Source organism: Chiloscyllium punctatum, chromosome 40 (assembly GCF_047496795.1).
Source record: "Chiloscyllium punctatum isolate Juve2018m chromosome 40, sChiPun1.3, whole genome shotgun sequence".
Taxonomy (NCBI): domain Eukaryota; kingdom Metazoa; phylum Chordata; class Chondrichthyes; order Orectolobiformes; family Hemiscylliidae; genus Chiloscyllium; species Chiloscyllium punctatum.
Window position 1 is genome coordinate 15,946,349 of NC_092778.1, and position 23,002 is coordinate 15,969,350.

Genomic DNA, 23,002 nt, shown 5'->3' on the forward strand with positions numbered 1-23,002 from the left:
TGAGCTAGCAGAGTTAATGGGGAAGATGCTTTTGGTGTAGTCTGGTTGGACTTCCAAAGGGCATTCGATAAAGTTGCATCAGACCTGTAAGCAAATTTAGAAGTTGTGGAATAAAACCAGTTAAAGCGTGGATCCAAAATTTACTGACTGAGTGATAGGAAACGTTGGGTGCTTTTCGGACTGACGGGATGTTTCAACTGGAATTGAAGAAATTCTAAGTGAAGGATAATTAACTTAAAAGTCAGCTTGAGGATAGCTCAGAGGAGGCTACATTGTCATGGTGATGGGTAGAGCTTAGGAAGTTTCTTTAGTTTCAGTTTATTTCATTGTTTCCTGAGAGAATGTTTAGTTGTAGTTTGGACTTGGTGTGGCTTATAGCTGACTAACATTCAGACAAGATAAAATGTGCTGAAAGCAGAGCAAAACCCTTACATCATCATTGATCAATTTTGTGAGAAACAATAGCTGCAAGCCTAGTCTGAAATGAGTGGAACAAAAACAGAAAAGTTCGGCAGCTCTGGCAGCATTCATGGAGAGAAATAAAATCCAACATTTTGGGTCCAGTGACCTTTCCTCAGAACCCGATGTCACATCGACAGTTCTAAATGCATAGGTCAAGTGCAGGTAAAGGGTCAGAGGGAGGGGTCCAGGTGGAGGGAGAGTGTTGGAGGTGAGCCAAGGGGTCTGTGGGATTGGGAGATAACTCCTGTCCAATGAAATAGTCACAGAGGTGAAGGCAACTGAAGAAGGGTTCAATGTCATGCTGTACCCAAAATTCATTAAGGTGGGGACATGGAGGGATAAAATTGAGGTGGAATGAGTAGATATGTCTCCATGTCCTACCAAAGGAAGCAACAAACAAATGAGCTTGAAGGTGTTGGATAAGTAACCACAACAAGGGATTTGAAGCATCTATAATAAAGACAGGGTAAAAGAAAGTTTTACCTCCAATAGCTGGAGCTAAGGAAAATTCTCCAGAGGACTGTGGCATACTTGCTTATTGGGAAGTAGGAAACTTTAAGATTGATGTGTGTTATAAAGAATTGTTTGGGGAGAATGGCTCTAAATGAATTGCTGTAAAGCGCCAGCATGGATTTGATGGCTTCCTTCAGTGCTGTAACCATTGCATCATTCTATAAGTGAGTTAACATGCTCAGTCATCTCATTGATTGATTGCAATCACTCAAGCTCAATAATAAAGGATTATAATAATCTGAAATGATAATTAAAAAATTATTAATGAGCTAATAGTTTTGAAGAAGAGTCCTACTGGACTTGAAAGATTTACACTTCGCCTCTCTCCAGGTGCTGTCAGACATGTTGTGTTTTCTAGCTCTTTCTATTTATTATTTTGCATCCCCAGCATCTTTTGTATTATCATTTTACATTAATGTACCAATATGTCTTGATTAAAATAAGGTAAAAACAACCAAAAAGCTTTATCCAATTCTTTGAGATCATGTACAGAGAAATACCCGCACCTGAAAGCAATCACTTCTCTGTAGAAATTGCACATTTAAAAGGTTTGTAAATCACCATTTTATTATTGAGTGCAGTATGATGGCTCAGCGCTTCGCACTGTTGCCTCACTACACCAGGGACCCAGGTTCGATTGTGACCTCGGACCACTGTCTGTGTAGAGTTTGTTCATTCTCCCAGTGTTTGTGCGGGTTTCCTCTGGGAGCTCCGGTTTTCTTCCACAGTCCTAGAGATGTGCAGGTCAGGTGAATTGGCCGTGCTAAATTGCCCATGATGTTGGGTGCATTATTCAGGAAGAAATGAGTCTGGGTGGGTTACTCTCCGGAGGATCGGTGTGGACTTGTTGGGCCAAAGGGCCTGTTTCCACATTGCAGGAAATCTAATCTAACCTAATTATATGCTTTGACTCCCAATAGAGACTAGTCAACATGTTTTAACTATTCAATGGCCAAGGCAAAATTATAGAATCATAGAATCCATAGAGCGTAGAAGCAGGTCATTCAGCCCATACCAACCCTCCAAAGAGTATCCCACCCAGACCCAAACCCTATCCCTATATTTCTCATGGCTAACCCACCTAGCCTGAATATCCCTAGGCACTATGAACAACTTAGCGTGGCCAATCCACCTAACCTGCACACCTTTGGACTGTGGGAGGAAACCGGAGCACCTGGAGAAAACCCACGCAGAATTGGGGAGAACGTGCAAACTCCCATGTCTGCGTGGGTTTCCTCCGGGTGCTCCGGTTTCCTCCCACACTCCAAAGATGTGCAGGTCAGGTGAATTGGCCATGCTAAATTGCCCGTAGTGTTAGGTAAGGGGTAGATGTAGGGGTATGGGTGGGTTGCGCTTCGGCGGGGCGGTGTGGACTTGTTGGGCCGAAGGGCCTTTTCCACACAGTAAGTAATCTAATCTAATCTAATCCACACAGACAGTTGCCTGAGGCTGGAGTCAAACTCAGGTCCCTGGTGCTGTGAGGCAGCAGTGCTAACCACTGAGCTACTGTGCTGCCCAAATGGTTGTTTAAATGTTTGATAAAACTGGTTTTGCCAACTTTGTGATTTGCAAGAATGCCAACGCACTGGGGAACAGCATTTAGTAGCATGTGAAAAATGTGTGCTGATTGGTTGACATGTGGATGTGGTGATAGAGATGTTGCAGTCAATGATGACTGACGTTAAATGCTAAACTGTGACTAGTTAAATGAAGCAAGTTGATTCTGACTCTGAAGAATCAAACAGTTGCCTGTTTTAAAAGTTGGAACAGTTGCCATGTGTTTGCATGTTTGCATGTTATTATCAGTAAGTGTTGTTACCTATACACACAAATGCTAACTCTTGTCACAATCTGGATTATCTGGCAAATGCTATTCAATTGCTGAATCATATTTAATGTTGGATACCATGTCTTGATTTTGCAACCATGGGTTGGATATAGGCAGTAGCTTGGTTTCTGTGATTAGCTGAAGAGACATACTTTTGATATTATCTGCTAGACTTTGTAACTTATAGCCTATATACCCAACAATGGAGTAAGAATGAGAATTCATAGATTACATTACTACTCAATTGTATGATAAAGCAGAATGTCTTTCTGACTTGATGGCAACTTCCTGTCAGATGCTGTCAACCCCACTGGCCAATCAAACACCTATCTGTTCTCATACAGCACTAGATCATTGTTCCCTTTCAATGGTATTCTTGGGAGATGTCCTGATGAGTGCACAACACAAAACTTCGATACAATATGTCTTCTTTCAGCAATACTCATCTTCTTGATGACTGGATCGGGACAGATCATTTCAAGGATGAAGTATCTGATTTTCTTACACTGAGCCCCCTATTTGCTTTCCCCCCCCCGCCCCGTTCATGCTCAATAAACATAGTGATGATGATCGCGCAAAATTCTCCTTACCAAACCAAACTTCAAACAAACAAAAAAATGAAAACACCAAATTTTGAGCCAACTTTGATTGTCCCAGGTGTAAAAATAAATGCAGCTGTCATTACAAATTTATTAAAATTTTCAGTAGCCTTCAGTGAATGACACTATTAATATAAAATTGAGAATTTTCCTCTTGTTTTTACAGGTGTTGAAAACCATTGATCCCAGTGGATTGGCTGATCTTCTGAACAGGCCGAGATTCATTGACAACAACAAGATTCTGATCACAGTGTTAAATACTTATGGATCAGTTCAGAATTTAGTTACATTTATTGATGTTTTCAACCAAAAAGTCCAAGATGTGAGTTTCAGATATTACGTCCCTGATTATATGATGTGCAGATAAGTCATAAAAGTTCTTTCAATACAGTGTCTGTTATAATACTGATCGCAGCTTTAAGTGCCTCTTAGTGGGAGGACAAGGTGCGGATATGTACAGATGCCACTACACCACTAACTGCATGTAGCCTTTGGAGAGGGGTGGACACTGTAGTGGGAATTTTGCTTTATCTCCCATTCCAACTCCATTTAGCCCCCTCTCCCCACCTTTGTTGGCTTTTATAGAATAAAATCCCTACAGTGTGGAAACAGGCCATTTGGTCCAATAAGTCCACACCAACTCTCTGAAGAGCATCCCACCCAGACTCACCACAACCCCCATGGCTAATCTACCAACCTACACAGCTCTGGATACTATACGTAGTTTAGCATGGAGGAGAAAGTGAGGACTGCAGTTGCTGGAGATCAGAATCGAGAGTATGGTGCTGGAAAAGCACAGCAGGTCAGGCAGCATCCAAGAAGCAGGAGAATCGATGTTTTGGGCATAAGCCCTTCACCCGAAACTTCGATTCCCCTGCTGCTTGGGTAGTTTTGCATGGCCAATTCACCTGGCCTGCACATCTTTGGATTGTGGGAGGAAACCGGAGCACCCGGAGGAAACTCACGCACAGGGGGAGAATGCGCAAACTCCTCACAGACCTGAGCCTGACACTGTGAGGCAGCAGTGATAACCACTGAACCACTGTTTGCATTGCTCTTAAAGGACTTTACATGTAAGTTAATCAATTGGAAAACCTGGGTGATTTACTGGTGGTGCTTAATAGATGGAGACAAAATACCAAAGGTGATTTGGTGATGGGTAAAAAAAATAGTCACTTGGGCATAAGAGCACATGTGTAAGGTACAAAAGAATTTAAAAATTGCATATGGGTTCTTGTGGTGCAGTGGTAAATCCCTACCTTACGGCCAGGAGACCCCAGTTTAAGCCGCATCTGCTCCAGAGACGTCCAATAATATCTCTGAACAGGTTGATAAAGAAATATAAGAAAAGCTGCGTATAGGGTTCTTGCAAAGCCATAGTAATGTCCATACCTCTAGACCAGGAGACCCCAGTTCAATCCCCATCTGCTCCAGAAGCATGCAGTAACATCTCTGAACAGGTTGATGAAGAAAATATCTAAAACTACATGTAGACAGGTTAATTGGGGTACATAACGTTTGTGAATCTTTGTTGCACGGAGTGTACACTGATGTCCAGTCTAATGTATGTTCTTCACCAACATAACTAAAACAAATGACTTGGTCGTTAACCTCATTTTTACTTCTGGAACCTTACTGTATTCCCGTTAGTGAATGTATTTACTTCAACAGAGATAACTGCAGACTGCAAATACTTAATTACTTGTCAAGTGTTTTGGAATGTTTGAGGTTGTGTAAGGAGCTATTTAAATGCAAGTTGCTTCCTTTATAAAATCATGTAACACAGAAGGAGATAATTTGGTCCAATATCCCTCTAGTTTTTGAAAGCAGTGTCAATTTAATCCCATACCTGCACTCTTTCCTCACAGTCATCCAGGTTTCTCTTTTCCATTTGCATCTATAATCTTACTTTGAAAGGAACTGTTGAATCTGCTTTGAGTGTATTTAAGATAGAGTTGATAGATTTCTCAATACCTGTGGTGTGCAGAGTTATAGGTATGGGATGAACAGAAGGCATTGAAGCAATTGGTCAGCCATGATTATATTGACTAGTGGAATTGATGGGCTGAATGGCTTGTTCCTATGTTCCTGCATCAGCACCCTTTCACATAGTTTAATCCAGACCACAATTCATGTAAAAATAATTGTGTTTTGATAATTATCTTAAATTTGTCCTCTGGTTACTCTCTCCTATCAGTGGAAACTGATTCTCTATACCTATTCTATTAAAATCAGTTATTTGAACCCCTTGAATAAATCTCACCTTCACCTTCTCTGCTCTAACCTACTTTCCATTTACATGACATTCTGCAGGGTACCAGCTGCCTGTTAAACTGACACTCTAAGATAGTAACAGCACTGGTAAGATGGAGAATATAACTGCAACAATTAGATTGCACTTTTAGCACAAAGATAAAGTCTCAAGATTACAAAGACAGGAAGGGTGAAGAACTGAGGGGTGACCTTATAGAGGTTTATAAAATCATGAAAGGGCATGGATAGGGTGAATAGCCAAGGGTAAGGGAGTCTAAAATTGGAAGGTGTAGATTTAAGGTGAGAGGGGAAAGATTTAGAAGGGACCTAAGGAACAAATTTTTTCACACAGAGGGTGGTGTGTGTAAGAAATGAGCTACCAGAGGAAATGGTGGAGACTGATACAATGATGACATTTAAAAGACATCAGAATGGGTAAATGAATTGGAACGGTTTAGAGGGATATGAGCCAAATGCTGACAAATGGGACTATTAAATTTGGATAACAGGTTGGCATGAACAAGTTGGACCAAATGATCTGTTTTTGTGCTGTATATCGCTACAGCTCTATAACAAAGGCAAAACCATGGGTTGCTGCAGCAAATGAGAGAAGGTGCATCGTTCATATTCCACAGTGCATTAAATCCAAAACTAAGTCGTAATTCATGCTGAAAATTTTATATTGTTGCAGATAATGAGAAAGTAACACTAGCCTTGCGATGGAATAGAATCTGGTTGAACTGGTTTTTGACAAATTACGCATATTTGAAAGTGCTTCCTTTCACACTATGCAAACAACCTGCTTGCATTTGATTTTCATACAATAAACTGAAAATCTGAATTTTTCATGCGGTCCACTGAATCTTATTTGGAATTTGAAGTGTAATCGTTATCACATGCTTTTTCTTGTAGAAGTGTTGCACTTTGAAATAAAGTAAGCTGTATACAGCAAGCAGAGTGTTTCATTTTTTGAAGCGAAACAATGTCTCTTTCTTTTGCAGAATCGTCTGACAGATGATAATCGAGTTGCACTCCTGGAGGTTTTCTGGTACCGCTTTGTGACAGCATTGTCTGAAAACAATGGCACAGATGTGGATGAATGGCTTAATGTCAGACTGCAACCCTATCTGCTTTTTATCACAACTGATCTCTTGGCTTCCAACATTACCCTGAAAATTCCGTGCTTTCCTTACAGGAAAATGTAAATACACCCACATTAATTTCTAATTATATAGAAACATTCCTTGCCGGATTCTTGCTCAGTACTAGTTTGGATATTGCATCAATCTCAATACTTCCTGTTGAATGTTTATGTATAACTCATCTCAGTTCCAAGTAGGCAACGCTGGACTATAATCAGTTTCTGCTTCAGGTGTATCTGGGAACTGCAGCATCTACATCACATTTATCATTGACAGTATCTAGTTCAAGTTGGAATTTATTTGTTTCCACTTGCTATATACATAAGAGTAATACATCCCCAATTATGTGAATTGTTGATTGAGGAAAATTCATATAACCCTCATCTGAAAACAAAAGTCTTCCTTTTATTTATTATGTGCAGGGAGTTGAAAACAATGGAGGAAACTCAAACTCCAAAAATGGGAATGTTTTGCTGAATTTAACAGCAGAAACACACTTGACTTGTTTCCTTCCATTCTTTCTCTCTTAGCTAGCCAGCTGCCTGTCTGGTCGGCTGCTGGACAGATAAACAAGCAGAAAGTTGTGTAGAATAGTTCTAGGAAATCCAAAGGACAGTAGGCTGCAGTTTGGGGAATAGGCTGTTGTCCATGATTGCAGATGACAGATTTGGTGGGTGAGTCAGAGAGAGTGAGGCAAATGGTGTGATTTATAGAAGGAGGCCAAATTCTTCCTTAAGGAACATCCTGCTCTACCTAGGTCACAAAGTGTTTTCTTTAAGAAAACAACACTCAGCTTCTGGGACTCCTAGATCTCACCTCCCTTCCCAAGCTCTAAGGATCCAGATGACTGAAGGAGAAAGTGAGGACTGCAGATGCTGGAGATCAGAGTTGAAAATGTTGCTGGAAAAGCATAGCAGGAAGAAGGGCTCATGCCCAAAACATCGATTCTCCTGCTCCTTGGATGCTGCCTGACCTGCTGCGCTTTTCCAGCAACACATTTTCAGCCCAAATGACTGAAACAAATCTTAAACCATTTCCCCAGTTGCAGTGTGGGATGCTAATGCACTAATACCCTTTTAGTCCACTACAATCAGCAACCTTATTTCTAAAAGTCCTTGGAGTTTCTCTTTTTCAGCTGTAACTCTTGAATGATAAAACTGGAACTCCAGATTGTTTAATATACATCTTTAAACCCTTATTGTTCAGCTCTCACAGGAACTAATATTCTGCTAAAGCAAGGCATTGTATTTTAGTCCAAAGATATTAATGGAAGAAGAAAGAGGATTATGGTTAGGATTATTCGTTCAGAGCCCTTGTTTATTAAATGAGTAACATATCACTATGCTACCATACTCAGTGTGCAAAAGAGCACCCATTCCTGTATATCTTGACCAGCTTGTTATCCTTTGGCTATGTGTTTTGTTCTCTTAAAAATAATTATGTTAGAGAATTTCCATCAGAAAACCGATCACCAAAGTCATAGGAAGAAAGAAGTGAAAAGTGCAGAAAAAACTTAATTCCTGTCACTTTGATTTTCAAATCATTCCCACTACAGAATCTCCAAGCAAGGTAGATGTGACATTGAGGTATTTTTGGAAATGGCACCAAAGCAATGCCTCCTAAACTTTCTACCCACTGTGACCCCCATTTTGAGGCCTGCAAATTGTTGTGATCCCTCAGTGAGAACTGTTTGAGTTGGAGCACAGCTGTACAGCTGTGGTGACTTAGTCAGAGAGCTCCAAAAGTGATCTTTGTTGCCTCAGAGCGTGCAACCCACTTAGACTCTTGGCTTGCACTTATAACAAAGTAAGCACCAGAAAAAGAAAATGGGATCATAAATATCAATGTGACATGATTTAATATCATGAAATTTCCTAATGTCTTCACTGTCAGACTCAGCAGAGGAGTGGAAAGTAGGTCGAAGCTTACTTTTGTTTGTATTTGTAGAGAAAGAAAAGTAAAGTTGTGGGGAAATGCTAGAAGAGATTTGTTTTGTTTTTAAATTGAACTGTAAGATATTTCGAAAAGACTTCTAATTTAATTTGATTTGACTTATTATTGTCACATGCACCTAGATACAGTAAAATGTTTTATTTTATTTGCAGTGCAGGCAGTTCATACCATACAAAGTGTATTAGGGTAATAGAACAGAGTGAGGAATACAATGTTATGGCTACAGAGAAGGTGCACAGACAATGCGATCAACATTAAATACTGGATTAGAGTGGTGCTGGAAAAGCACAGCAGTTCAGGCACTATCCGAGGAGCAGGGAAATCGACGTTTTGGTCAAAAGCCCTCTTTCCTGATGAAGGCTTTTGCCCGAAATGTCGATTTTCCTGCTCCTCGGATACTGCCTGAACTGCTGTACTTTTCCAGCACCACTCTAATCCAGAATCTGGTTTCTAGCATCTGCAGTCATTGTTTTTACCGACCTGATCAACATTAAATATAACATTTGAGACATCCATTCAGAAGCCTAGTAACAGCTGTTCTTGAATCTATTCGTATGTATATACAGTACTAATCTTTATATCCTTTGCCCAACAGAAGAGGATGGAAGTGAATATGACTTGGATTAGGTTAGATTCCCTACAGTATGGAAATAGGCCCTTCAGCTCGATAAGTCCACCACAACCCTCCGAAGAGTAACCCACCCAGACCCATTCCCCTACCTTGTATTTACCCCTGACTGATGCACCTAACACTATAGGCAATTTAGTATGGCCAATTCACCTGACCTGCACATCTTTGGATTGTGGGAGGAAACTGGAGCACCCGAAAGAAACTCACGCAGACACGGAGAGAACGTGCAAACTCCACACAGACAGTTGCCCAAAGTGGGAATCGAACCCAGGTCTCTGACACTGTGAGGCAGCAGTGTGAGCCACTGTGCCGCACCAGGGATGGGAAGAGTCTTGGATTATGTTGGTTGCAGAGTAAAAAATAGACTTACAGATTGGACAAATGGAGCTGAAATTGTTTTTCTTGTTCAATCCAGCTCCTTATCTAAATAATGAAAACACATTAGTACCCCATCCAGAGTTGTTGGTAGGTTTGATGTCAAATTTTATAAATCTGTAGCTCTGATATAGTGCCAAGTGTTCTGAAATTCCAAGAAAGCCTGGAATTGGGGTATGGTGCACAGTAAGTTTTAAAGTCTGGGATGCATCTTCTGTCTATCATTATGCTTTTCACACTTATATATCTAATGTATTTATAAATAATGTATAAAATATGGAAGTGTAAGTTTGGGGGAATGTAGGGTTCCACATTGTGTAACATGATGAAAGAGAAAAGCAAATTACAATCATTTATTTTGTTCAATGTCTTTTAAAAAAAAGACTTGCAATAATACCTGAAGAGAAGATTAAATGTTAACATATTCTTAAATTTTACATTTAGTGTGAGAACATTGAACACCCTCTACAGTAACATAACTTCCAGTAAACAGAGAGAAATCTACAATGGGATCAAAATTTATTTACAACAAGGTAATGAAAGTATTTTATCATTTTAAAAGCATTTTATTTATGTAATAAAAGTACCATAATCTTCGAATTGCTTTGTGACCTGTATAGAAAATGTTTGCACTAAAACGAACTCCCCCTACCCTATATCACCCATGGCTAATGCACTTAACCTGCACGTCACTGGACAGTGGGAGGAAACCAGAGGAAATCCCCACAGTCACAGGGAGAATGTGCAAACTACACACAGACAGTTGTCTGAGGCTGTAACTGAACCTGGGTCCCTGGTGCTGTGAGGGCAGCCAATTTGAAGGCAACGGGAAGATGAGAAGCTGACTTGACACAAAAATGAAAAACGTGAAGTGTATTTTAAACTTTGTGACATAACTGCATTAAGTTAATGCTATTTTATTTTCTAAAAATGGATCCAAAGCATTGTATTTATTTGAACAATATTTACATTGCAGAACCCAAACCCAAATGCTACAACGCAAGTGACCCAGTTCTGAACTCCACTGCTTGGTTTGTCGACTACCTGGGACTATTTATGAATGAAATATCGCTGACAGATCTGCGGTCTTTCTTTGATGATGAGACACAGGTAAGTGTTTTATTTGCTTATTAATATAAACACAGGATGTGACTGACTCTTGGAAAAATTGATTTGCTGTCAGAGCTCAGTTGCAACAAGATGCCAATGTGTGACCAGCCTGCTGTTGAGACCATTAGCTAGTTTAGTATTCGTACCCCAGTGCTTAAATCATACAATCATACAAATGCATTTTTAAGTCATTAATCATGAAAATTTACCAACATGTATTAGGTCAAATCAAGAACTTTTACAAACAGGTCTAGGTATCACTGAAAGGTGGCCCCAAACCCAGAACTTGGTAATCAAGAGATCGCCACCAAGAAAATAATTTGGGTATTGTGCTTTGATAGCCCTGTTCTAATTCAGTGCAGACCAAGCTATTTGCTTCAGTCGAATTTCCAGGGTGGGGGGGCGGTATTGTTATTTTTGTTATCATCTGTAAAGAGATCTGCCATTTACAAAATCCTCTAATCTTTCTCTTCATGTTTCTCAGCTCTCTCCCGATGGGCCAAATGGCCTGCTGCCACACTGAAGGGATTCTATGTTTTGGATAATATGTATCCAACCAGTAATCAAAATTTCTTTGTCGGGTTCAGTTTTCAGTCTTAAAAACCCCTTTATTCGGAGATGCAGCCATTAGAAATGTGACTGGCTGTAATGGTGTTGACATTTTTCAGCGTATTCTTCACATGCTGCCCCCTTTTCCCTTGCCTTGGAAATGATGCGTACCAGAATGAGAGTGTGACCTTTGGATCTGGCTCCCATTTTGCCATTTTTACAGTTCTTCTGCATTTCCCCAACTCCACATAAGTTGAACCCTTGGTTTCTGTTCAGTGCTACTGCAAAACATTTTGTTGTGCAGTGAATATTGAAGCATCAATTTCAGTAAGGAATGTAAATAGTGCATTATTTGATAAGTCATTTATTTTAAACTCTGCAGCTTCAAGAGTTCGTGGCAAACCCTGAAAACCAGGCGCTTTTTAGGAAACTGATGTTATCTACTGAAATCACAAAATTCTTTATTGACTTGCTGTTGAAAAACAACTCACTTGTTAATGCTACAAGGTATGTTGAGCTTTAACTTTCCAGAGTAAAAATAAAGTGATGTTTTGAAAACACTGTGATGTAAAGCCAACTCAGACAAGGTGCAGTGGAGGTTTATTGAAATAGAATGCAATGAGACTAGATAATCTGGGAGTTTTCTCCTTACAGCTCAGATGGTTCAGGATAAGATTTAATAGGGGTGTTCTAAATTATGAACAACTTTGATAGATGAAAAATTTTCATTGGCAGGAAGATCTGTAAATGTAAGACACAGAATATTGATGAATGTCAAAGCTTGAAGCAGATTTTTGTTTAAATTTAAGTAAGTTGTTACAATCTGAAGTGTTAGTGGAGGCAGATTCCATGCTAATCTTCAAAATAGAATGGGATACATGCATATAAAGTTAAATATTGCAAGACTCAGGGGAGGAATGAGGGTACAGGACTAACTGAATAACTTTTTCGAAGTACTGATATGTGCATAATGGGTTGAATGGCCTCTTAGATTCCCTACAGTGTGGAAACAGGCCCTTCAGCCCAATAAATCCACACTGACCCTCTGAAGAGAGAAAGTGTCATAAAACTGATATGATGTATTAGACAAACCTAGATGGCTATTAAGTCATTAATCACTTAGATGCAGGTTTCAATTGATTAATATGTAAATCCCAGAATGTCTTTTGTGTCGCTGCCTGAGATAACTTAAGGTTATATCAGTATATAATAAAAAGGTGACATCTCAGCTCAGACAGTACATTAAAGGTGTAAAGTTAGAGTCTATCTGTGGCCCAACCTTGAGTCAGACTGGTTTTATTTCTAAAGTAGTAATCTATAAAATGTCTCATTGACTGACTGCCTACAGATTGTGTGTTTTTTGAAGAAAATAGAATGTATCTGCAAATGCAAATTCACCCCATAGACGTGTGTGTGTGTGTGTGTGTGTGTGTGTGTGTGTGTGTGTTAGCCTGCTTGAAAAACCATGTGCATGAGTGTGACTGGGTATATACCCGTGAGAGGGGGTGCGCGCATGCGCGTGTGAGAGACCGTGCATGTGTACGAGAGAGTGACCGAGGTTGAGTTGGAGGATAGTCCATCAAATTATATTCCTTGCACTATAAAGTGTCTTAAACTTCTTTTATATTCAACTATCCTATCACTAATATTAACCTTCAGAGTCAGGTAACACCATTTCACAGGAATATTTCATTGCCTGCCTCCAAGGTTATAGTAAATACTCATAGGTGACATTGTAGAATGTAACAGGTAAAGTTGCCATAATACCAGAGGACCATAGGGCTGCTGTTTCCAGAGAGAGAGAGAGAGTTGGTTAATCTGAAAGTCACCACACCTCAGACAAGGTTGAGAAGAAAGGGCCTTCACAGTAACCTCAGGTGGTGCAGGAATTGAACCTGTACTGTTGCTGTCACTGTGTTGTTAACTAGCCGGCCAGCCAGATGTGAGGGTTAGTTAGCTCAGTTGCCTGGATGGCAACTGTAATATAGAATGATGCCAACAGAATGGATTCAATTCCCATGCTGGCTGAGCTTACCTTGGAGGTCCCACCTTCTCAACCTTATCCTTTTTCTGAAGCGTGATAACCCTCCAAATAAGACAGCATTAGTCATCTTACTCAAGTAAGAGAGCAGCTCTAACGTCTGGTAGGACTATGGAATCTGTGCCTAAACTTTACCTTGTATAATGTGAAAATTGACTTAATCACCTATTCTAGAATTTGATTGGTAGAGATCAGAGAGATTCATCTTAGAAAATGATGTGAACTATCTAAAGTCAGCTTTTAAGACAATACACTTTGACTTCTGAAAACTTGATTAAATTTACTGCAAGTCTTTTATATCTCTGTCAGGAATGTAGTGCACCAGCGTTCTTGAAGACAAATTAACCTAACCTATAATGGATCTCTTTTGCAGTTTGCCAGACTCTCTTGTTTGCTTTATTCTTGGTACTGATGCACTTAAGTCCTTGAATGAGCAGCAAATTCTGGCTATAATTCGCAAGGTCAATGATGTCTGTAGACTCACTTCTCCATTCAACAAAACTGGGGATGGATCTTTTCTGAGCGATGAAGAACGAAAGGTAAATTAGAAAAAAAAGTTTTTGCAAAAATTAATTTGAATGAGTCTGCCTGTATTATATTAAAATAGAAGATAGTCTGTGGTTAAGGACCTTCATTTGGAAACTGGAAATCCATTTTTAAGCTTGAAGCAGATCTGCTCTGAAATCTTGTTTTATGCTGTCATTATAGTATTTTAGCTTTCCTTTGGTTATTTTTTGTAACCTTTATTTTAAATGTATTTAGCATTTTAAATGTTATTAACATGTGACTTCAGTAATGTAGTACAGACTGAGGTAGTTTCTATTAAATAATTACATTGCATACTCAGTCATTCATAGCCACTCCCAAGATTTAGGATGACCACATGATATCGTCATAGAACCACATTTAAGTGTTTGCAGCACCAGCTTTACAGCCATTTTAGGTAAAGAAGTTTCTCATGAGTCCCCTTTTGAAATTATTTGTGACTGTTTTGTAGTTACGGTCCATGTTTCTGGCCTTCCCTGAAAGCTTCACTCCATCATTATTATGGCATTTTCTCTATACCTGATCAAGCCCTTGCATAATTACGAAGAAGCCAAAACAGGTCACTTCTCAACCTCCTCCTTTCTGGAAGAGGAACCCCAATCTGTTCATTATTTGCTGATAGGCATAACCTTTCAGTTCCGGCATCATGCTGATAAATCAGTTTTGCATTTTAGAAATTTTCTTCATTGCTTCTTTTCTTTCAATATAACACAGAGATCAGAACTGTGTGCAATACAGTCTAATAATGCATGTTTAGCAAAACTCTGCTTTTCAGTTTTATTGCTTTTAAAGAAAGATATCCACAGCTGTGAGTGTACGTTTCAATGGCCTTATGAACCTACATTGCTACCTTTTGTGATTTGGGAGTCAAAATCACTCCTCTGTTTGTCCTCTGCTTCACTTAGACTGTTTTCCACCAACTATCTGGCCTCTTTATTCTGTTGCTAAAAAACTACATGTACCACCTCAAGCTTATATCAAAGTTCATTTTCTCTCAGCGAGTTTATACATGACTTCCTGTATTTTGTAACAGTTCTCCCTCACCACGTCCCAAAATTTGTGACGGTCATAAGTTTTGATGTTGTACTCCTAATTCTTGAGACCAACTGTCTTGTGTTCTGAGTTTATTCAAGGCTGTTTGAGCTGTCATCCTTTCAGGTGCCAAGACAACATTTTCAAAGCTGTTGTGGTCAACTTTGTCGCAATATTTAACTTGGGATGTCTATGAATAAACTGACTATGTGGTATTCTTAACCAGCCTCCAGATTTTCAATATCACATTCCTGGAACTTTTTTCAAAGGATTGTCTGCACTGATATATAAGAGTGCCGCAAGTGCTACTAATCCATTAACCAGGTCAACTGGCCATCCATTAGATCATTGATACAAATCTCAGTCCTTGGAAATAACTGATATGATCATAAGACCATAAGACGTTTGCGCAGAAATTAGGCCATTCAGCCCATCAAACCTGCTCAGCCATTCAATCACGGTTGATACGTTTCCCACCCCCATTCTCCCACTTTCTCCCTGTAATCCTTGATCCCCTTGATACTCAAGAACTTATCTATCTCAGTCTTAAATATGTTTAATGACCTGGCCTCTGCAGCCTTTCTGTGGCAACGAATTCCAGAGATTCACCACTCTCTGGCTAATCATATATTCAGAGTTTTTGACCAAGAGTTCTCTTGACATTTTTCCAATTTACCAGAAACCCTGATTACTGAGAGACACAGCCAGAGAAGGGTCATAGAAAATTCAGCTTCTTTTACAAGATGCTGATACCTTGCCTTAAAGAAAGCACATCTAATTTTTATCCGTTAACTAATACAAGTGGAGCCCTTAAGCACTCTCTATGGAGAGTGGGGAGAATAGGCCTATTTTCAGAGAATTGACAGATGAATTCATACAGACATCTGAAAGGAATCTCATAAAGTCATAGAGTTATGATGTCATATAGCATGTAACCAGACACTTTGGTTCAATCAGTCCATGCCGAATATAATCCCAAACTAAACTAGTCCCACTTTCCTGTTCCTGGCCTATATCCCTCCAAATCTTTCCTATTTATTTAGCTATCCAAATGTCTTTTAAACATTGTAATTGTGGCTGCATCCATCACTTCCTCAGGAAGTTCATTACAACGCGAACCACTCTTTGTGTAAATAATTTGCCTCTTATAGGTCATAGAACATTATAGCGCAGTACAGGCCCTTCGGCCCTCGATGTTGTGTCGACCTGTGGAAGCAATCTGAAGCCTATCTAATCGACACTAATACATTTTCATTCATATGTTTATCCAATGACTATTTAAATGCCCTTAAAGTTGGTGAGTCTACTACTGTTGCAGGCAGGGTGTTCCACACCCCTACTACTCTCTGAATAAAGGAACTACCTCTGACATCTGTCCTATATCTATCACCTCTCAATTTAAAACTATGTCCCCTCATGCTGGCCATCACCATCCGAGGAAAAAATGACTCTCCCTGTCCACCCTATCTAACCCTCTCATTATCTTATATGTCTCAATTAAGTCACATCTCAACCTTCTTCACTTGAACAAAAACAGCCTCAAGTCCCTCAGCCTTTCCTCGTAAGACCTTCCCTCCATACCAGGCAACATCCTAGTAAATGTCCTCTGCACCCTTTCCAAAGCTTCCACATCCTTCCTATAATGCAGTGACCAGACCTGCGCACAATACTCCAAGTGTGGCCGCATCAGAATTTTGTACAGCTGCAGCATGAGCTCACAGCTCCAAAACTCAGTTACTCTACCAATAAAAGCTAACACACCATATGCCTTCTTAACAACCCTATCAACCTGAGTGGCAACTTTCAGGGACACCGAGATCTCTCTGCTTATCGACACTGCCAAGATTCTTACCATTAGCCCAGTACTCTATTTCTGTTGCTCCTTCCAAAGTGAATCACCTCACACTTTTCTGCATTAAACTCCATTTGCCACCTCTCAGCCCAGCTCTGCAGCTTATCTATGCCCCTTCGTAATCTGCAACATCCTTCAGCACTATCCACAACTCCACCGACCTTAGTGTCATCCACAAATTTACTAACCCATCCTTCTACACCGTCATCTAAGTCATTTATAAAAATGACAAACAGCAGTGGCCCCAAAACAGATCCTTGCGATATACCACTAGTAACTGAACTCCAGGATGAACATTTTCCATAAACTACCAACGTCTGTCTTCTTTCAGCTAGCCAACGTCGAATCCAAACCACTAAATCATCCTCAATCCCAGGCCTCCATATTATGTATCACGTAATAGTACTCAGCATTCAATTGTTTGATAAAGATTAGTGGGCGGCACGGTGGCACAGTGGTTAGCACTGCTGCCTCACAGCGCCTGAGACCCGGGTTCAATTCCCGCCTCAGGACTGTGTGGAGTTTGCACGTTCTCCCCGTGTCTGCGTGGGTTTCCTCCGGGTGCTCCGGTTTCCTCCCACAGTCCAAAGATGTGCAGGCCAGGTGAATTGGCCATGCTAAATTGCCCATAGTGTTAGGTAAGGGGTAAATGTAGACGTAGGGGTATGGGTGGGTTACGCTTCGGCGGGGCGGTGTGGACTTGTTGGGCCGAAGGGCCTGTTTCCACACTGTAAGTAATCTAATCTAATCTAATCTAAAAATTGCATGTGTCACTTTGTAAAGCGATATTGGATATTGCAGAAGTGAAATTAGTCTGTGACATTGTTGCAGAATGCCTAATATAAAAATGGGCAAAACATTTTACTCTCTGCTCGATCTTCAATTTGATTGTATTCAGTGGATGATTTGGTGTTGCCCACTTCAGTTCCTGTTATAGTGGTGACCAATTGTTGCTTCTTGGGAGTTTCAACAACTCTCTAAGACTGAAACCTACTCCTCTTAATTTGGTTAGGTAATCAGCCATCATCCACAAATAACCATAGGATCATTCTTCATTAAAGAGACAAGCTGTTATGTATCTTGACTAGCAGCAGTCCACACTGAATGTAAGGCAAGAAGACACACTTCCTTTAATAATCACATCCAATGCCCACACCATTTGCATCATTCTCCATCACAGTCTAATTACATGCACTGACCCACCTCTATATTTCTCTTAATTTACAGTTACTTAATTCAAGTTTCTTGACCATTCAGTCTTTTCGGTAAAATACCATCCAGGCCGACCAGATACCCTAAATTAATCTAATCCTATTTGCCAGTATTTGGTAAATATTCTTCAAAACCCTTCCTATTCCTGTACCCATTCAGATGTAAAATAAATTTTATAATTGTACCCACCAAGTGCAGAAGTTCTACCTGTAACTTGAGCTGTAATTAATGTTGAACAATTTTGGAACAGATGCATAGAATGTAACAGTCCAGTTAGAGTTCTCTTGGCCCATTGTGTCTGTGCTGGGGAAAGTCAAATCACCCAGTCTAATCCCACTTTTCAGCATTTGGTCCGTAGCCCTGCAGATTATGGCATTTGAAGTGTATATCTTTTAAATGAACTGAGTGCTTGTCTCCCCTACCCTTTCAAGTCGTGAGTTCCTAGAAAATAAAACTAGCCTTAAAGTTATACATAGACATATTATCTTTCACATTTGCAATATTTTTATGTCCTTATAAAATAATATACGCTCCGATTTATTAGGACCAATGTCATGGAAGGTTGACTAGTGTGAAATAAATATGGCTAGCCCATTCACAGAATTTGCCTTGCAAGACTTCATGTCTTAATGCCATCCTTTCTTTCAGCTCGCAATCTTCTTGGTCAGCAAGTTCGACAACTTCTCACTCAGCATTCTGAATAGTTTGGGACAAACAGCTGTCGGGCTGTCACTGTCCCAGATTAGAGGTATTGATGCGAACATTCTACAGGAAGCTCTGCCAAACTTGGGTCAAGTCAAGGGATGGAATCTGGGCCAAGCTAAAGCAATTATAACCAAGTTACTTAAAAATGGCTTCCAGGTAATGGTTGAAAATAACAGAAGAGAACATATTGCTTGGATAATGAGCTGAATAATGAATGAAAATGACCAGTTGTCTAATAATGAGTCTGATATAATTATGCTATCCATTTCGTGTTGCTTTGCTATAACTCCTTGGGGTAATTTTAAATTTGAATGATGGCATAAAAATTATGACTTTGGCTCTGCCACCTTGCCTGATTTTCCTTTTGAATGACTTCACTGGAAAGGACCCTTCACTGGATAGGATTTTTAAGAATGGTTGAAAGTTACTCATTTTACACTACCATCAAGAATTCAGGTTGTCTGTATTTGGAAGGAGAGCAGGGGCTATTAATAGAAAGAGATTGTATTTATAATACAACCACATAATTCTCTATAAGGAAGACCTTTTCTATATAACTGCATGGAAATGAACAGATTGCTGATGCACATTCTGTGAGTTTGAAACTTTCGGGTGGTCTCAGTGGGAATAAATAGTTTGTGTAAAATCCTTTGTCGAAACAAACCTCTGGTGAGAACCTCTCCAATGTGACATACAGCAAGGCTTGTATTGGAAATGAGTCAAGTATCACCTCTTCTAAAAGATGGCACATAACTTTGAGGCGTATCTGCAGATCTGGGAATGCAGTTGCAATATGTTGGTGTAAATCTTGCATGATACAATTGTTTTGCTATTGCTTGACTGAGTGCTTGCTCTATCCCACGAAAATTTAAAACAGAAAGCATGTGCTTTATTCCAATGACAGTATTAATTACTTTATGACTGAATTGGAATGGATTATTAGAAGACACATGTTTGAAACTAACAACTAATGGATTAGCGGTGCTGGAAGAGCACAGCAGTTCAGGCAGCATCCAACGAGCAGCGATTTCGCTGCTCGTTGGATGCTGCCTGAACTGCTGTGCTCTTCCAGCACCACTAATCCAGTATTTGGTTTTCAGCATCTGCAGTCATTGTTTTTACCTTTGAAACTAACAAGCCTTGTGTGAAATTTGACACATTATTTTTCTCACCACAGACTAATGACATGCAACAAACTCTCAGGAAAAGTAATACTCGAATCATGAGCATTGGTAATCATACAGCAAGGAACTGCGATAACACATAGTGTGATGTTTGCAGAAACTTGGAGTATATTCTCATTCTGTAACCAGACTGGTTCATTGTTACATGTACCTACCTCGTATAGATGTCTAATGTTTAAAGGGATATAAGGGACAATATTCTAAATAGTGTTATGGACCAGGCCAGACTCCCTCAAAACATTTCAAGAAAGTAGCCCAGACCCTAGCATTGCTGGTTGTTTTAAGCAGGTGTAACATGATTAACCCAGGAGTGACGCAGTTGGTCCAACCAGTTAGTTTTAAACAAAGCAGAATTTATTTGCAAGATTACCGAATGAAACACAAACAGAAGAGAACAGAATATAGAATAACTTAACCTATCTGAAAACCCAACAGACTATCCCAACTTAATGAAGCTGTTTCAAATTCCTGCAGCAATTCCCATAAACATCCCTTGGCAAAAAGGTAAAATCCAACACAAGGTCTGACAGGAGAGGGAGAGATTCAGCGTGGAACACCTTCTTTCATGGAGCTGTTTCTTAAACTAGCAGCCTCAAAAACCTGACTGCTTGCTAAAACTAAACAAAACTAAATCAGAGTAAAGCTGAGCTGGGAGAACTGGCCACTCTCCTTTCATTGTACAAATGTTTGTTTGAAAGCTTAAAAGCTTCTTCGAGTAGATAAACACAGACATTTTTGGAATCTGTGCCTTTACGACACCTCTGAAGAAAAACCAAGGGCAACCTAACCTTGTTAAAGAAGCAGCATCATCACAATTGCTATTGCTCATTTGCAAAAGCATCCAATTTGCAGATTAATTTGTAATTTGATGACGCAAAATTAGGTGACATCACAGACAGTCTCGATGATAGTGTAAAATTACTAAGCGATATTGGTAGACTGAGTGAAAGGGTACAATTATGACAGATGGAGTTCGATGTGTACAAGTGTTAGGTCGTCCATTTTGGACCAAAAAAAAGGACGCATCAGAGTACTTTCTAGATGGTATGCATTTAAATACAGTGGATTTCTAAAGAGACTTGGGGTTCAGGTATGTAGATCTTTATAACATCACAAGCAGACACACAAAGTAATTAAGAAAGCTATTGGAATGCTGGTCTTTGTATTTAGATGACTGGAGTATAAGGATACAGAGGTTATGCTGTAGTTGTACAAAACCCTGGTTAGATCACACTTGGGACATCTCACCTTAGGAAGGATATTTTGGCCTTGAAGAGCGTACAATGTAGTCTTACAAGAATGTTACCTGAACTTCAGGAGTTAAAACAAAAATTCTACCAATTAGGCTGATTTTCTTTGGAATTTAGATATTGACCAGATTGGATCCTTCAAGGTATTGACAGGAAATGACAGGGTCGATAAAGGAAAAAAAACAATTTCCTTTGGACAGCAATTCCAGAACTAGGGGCTTGGTCTGAGAATTGGGGAACAGACTGTTCAGGAGAGATGTTGGGAAGCACTTCTACATACAATGGGTGGCAGATGTTAGGAACTCTCTTGCACAAGTGATAGTGGATGCAGGATCAGTTATTAATTATAAAACTGAGATAGATTCATTTTTGTTAAACAAACTTATTAAAGGATATGGGCCGAAGGCAGGTTTCTGGAGTTCAGCCACTGATCACAATGGGCCAGGCTTGAGGGACTGAATGGATTACTCCTGATCCAATGTTCCTAATTCCAAAACTACTTTAAAACAGCTTTGATTAAGAGATGAAATCTTAGACACTGTTTTGTGCATCTATTTGGAGACTCAGGATTTCCTTTCCTTAATATCAGTCATTGTCTTATTTTGTTTGTGGCAATGCCCTTCACTGTATTTGCAGTAGCCCTTTAGAACCCATTTCTTCTGATGGTTACTTGTGTAAATAGCATGTGACTTGGAGACTAATCATACCTTTCTGTCCTGAATCTAATTTAAAATAAGGACGACCAGTTGAAGGTAAAAACAACTTGTTATTTTAGACTTAAACTCTTATAACCAATTCAGATGATCTTATAATTATTTATTGTCTTTCAAGTTCAAAATACCTTCTTGTTCTAATGTTTAGTGTTCTGACCAGAGACCAGGTGAGATTCCTCAATTTGTTATGGTTCCAGACAGGACACCCCAAACTGGTAAAGTAATTGTTGAGGGCGAATTAAGTGTAATTGTTCTTTATTCACCCACCCCCTCAATTGGCTGCATGAACGTTAGAAAGGATTCCTTCCCTTGTGGATACCTTCCTCCCAGACAAAATGACTTTATGTTTTCGAAAAGGAGCCAATTTAACCAGGCTTTCTTGAATTACAAAAAGAGTGAGTTTATTAATTTCTGCATGCACAAGAAATACTAGCAAAACACACACACAGTAGGGCGGCATGGTGGCTCAGTGCAGGGACCCCCAGTTTGATTCTACTCTCAGATGACTGTCTCGCAGTGTCTGCATAGGTTTCCTCTGGATGCTCCAGTTTTCTCCCACAGTCTGAAGATCTGCAGGCTAGGTGGATCGACCATGCTAAATTGCCCATAGTGTCTAGGGATGTGCAGGCTGGCTGGGTTAGCCACGGGGAATGCAGAGTTATAGGGATAAGGTGGGTCTGGGTAGGATCCTTGTCGGAGGTTCAGTGTGGATTTGATGGGTAAATTGCCCATAGTGTCTAGATGGATTAATCATGGGAAATACAGGGTGATAGGGTAGGTGATTGGGTCTGGGTGGGATGCTCTTTGGAGAGTCTGTGTGGACTTGATGGACTGAATGGCCTGCTTCCACACTGTAGGGACTCAATAACACACACGCAAGTCAATCCTAAAGGATAAAATGTTTATTTAAAAACAATGCTGATCAGTCTTTGATTTGTTTACGAAGAGCACATAGTTGACTGTTGTGACTGTTGCCGTGGAGATTATTGGTAGCATTGATGTTGGAAAGTTGACCACTTGATTTCAAGATACTTGGTTTTTCAGATTGGTTG

The 23,002-nt window shown here is 39.8% G+C and overlaps 1 protein-coding gene across 1 annotated transcript in view; it reads left to right on the forward strand.

Moving 5' to 3' along the window:
• The window catches only part of LOC140464383 (uncharacterized), a 486,266-nt gene that overhangs the window by 92,363 nt on the left and 370,901 nt on the right, over nt 1-23,002 (forward strand). Inside the window, exons 38-44 of the mRNA XM_072559375.1 lie at nt 3,569-3,724; nt 6,657-6,856; nt 10,201-10,289; nt 10,733-10,866; nt 11,798-11,922; nt 13,830-13,995; nt 18,747-18,959. Coding sequence (XP_072415476.1) covers nt 3,569-3,724; nt 6,657-6,856; nt 10,201-10,289; nt 10,733-10,866; nt 11,798-11,922; nt 13,830-13,995; nt 18,747-18,959 — 1,083 coding nt within the window. The remainder of the gene's footprint in view (nt 1-3,568; nt 3,725-6,656; nt 6,857-10,200; nt 10,290-10,732; nt 10,867-11,797; nt 11,923-13,829; nt 13,996-18,746; nt 18,960-23,002) is intronic.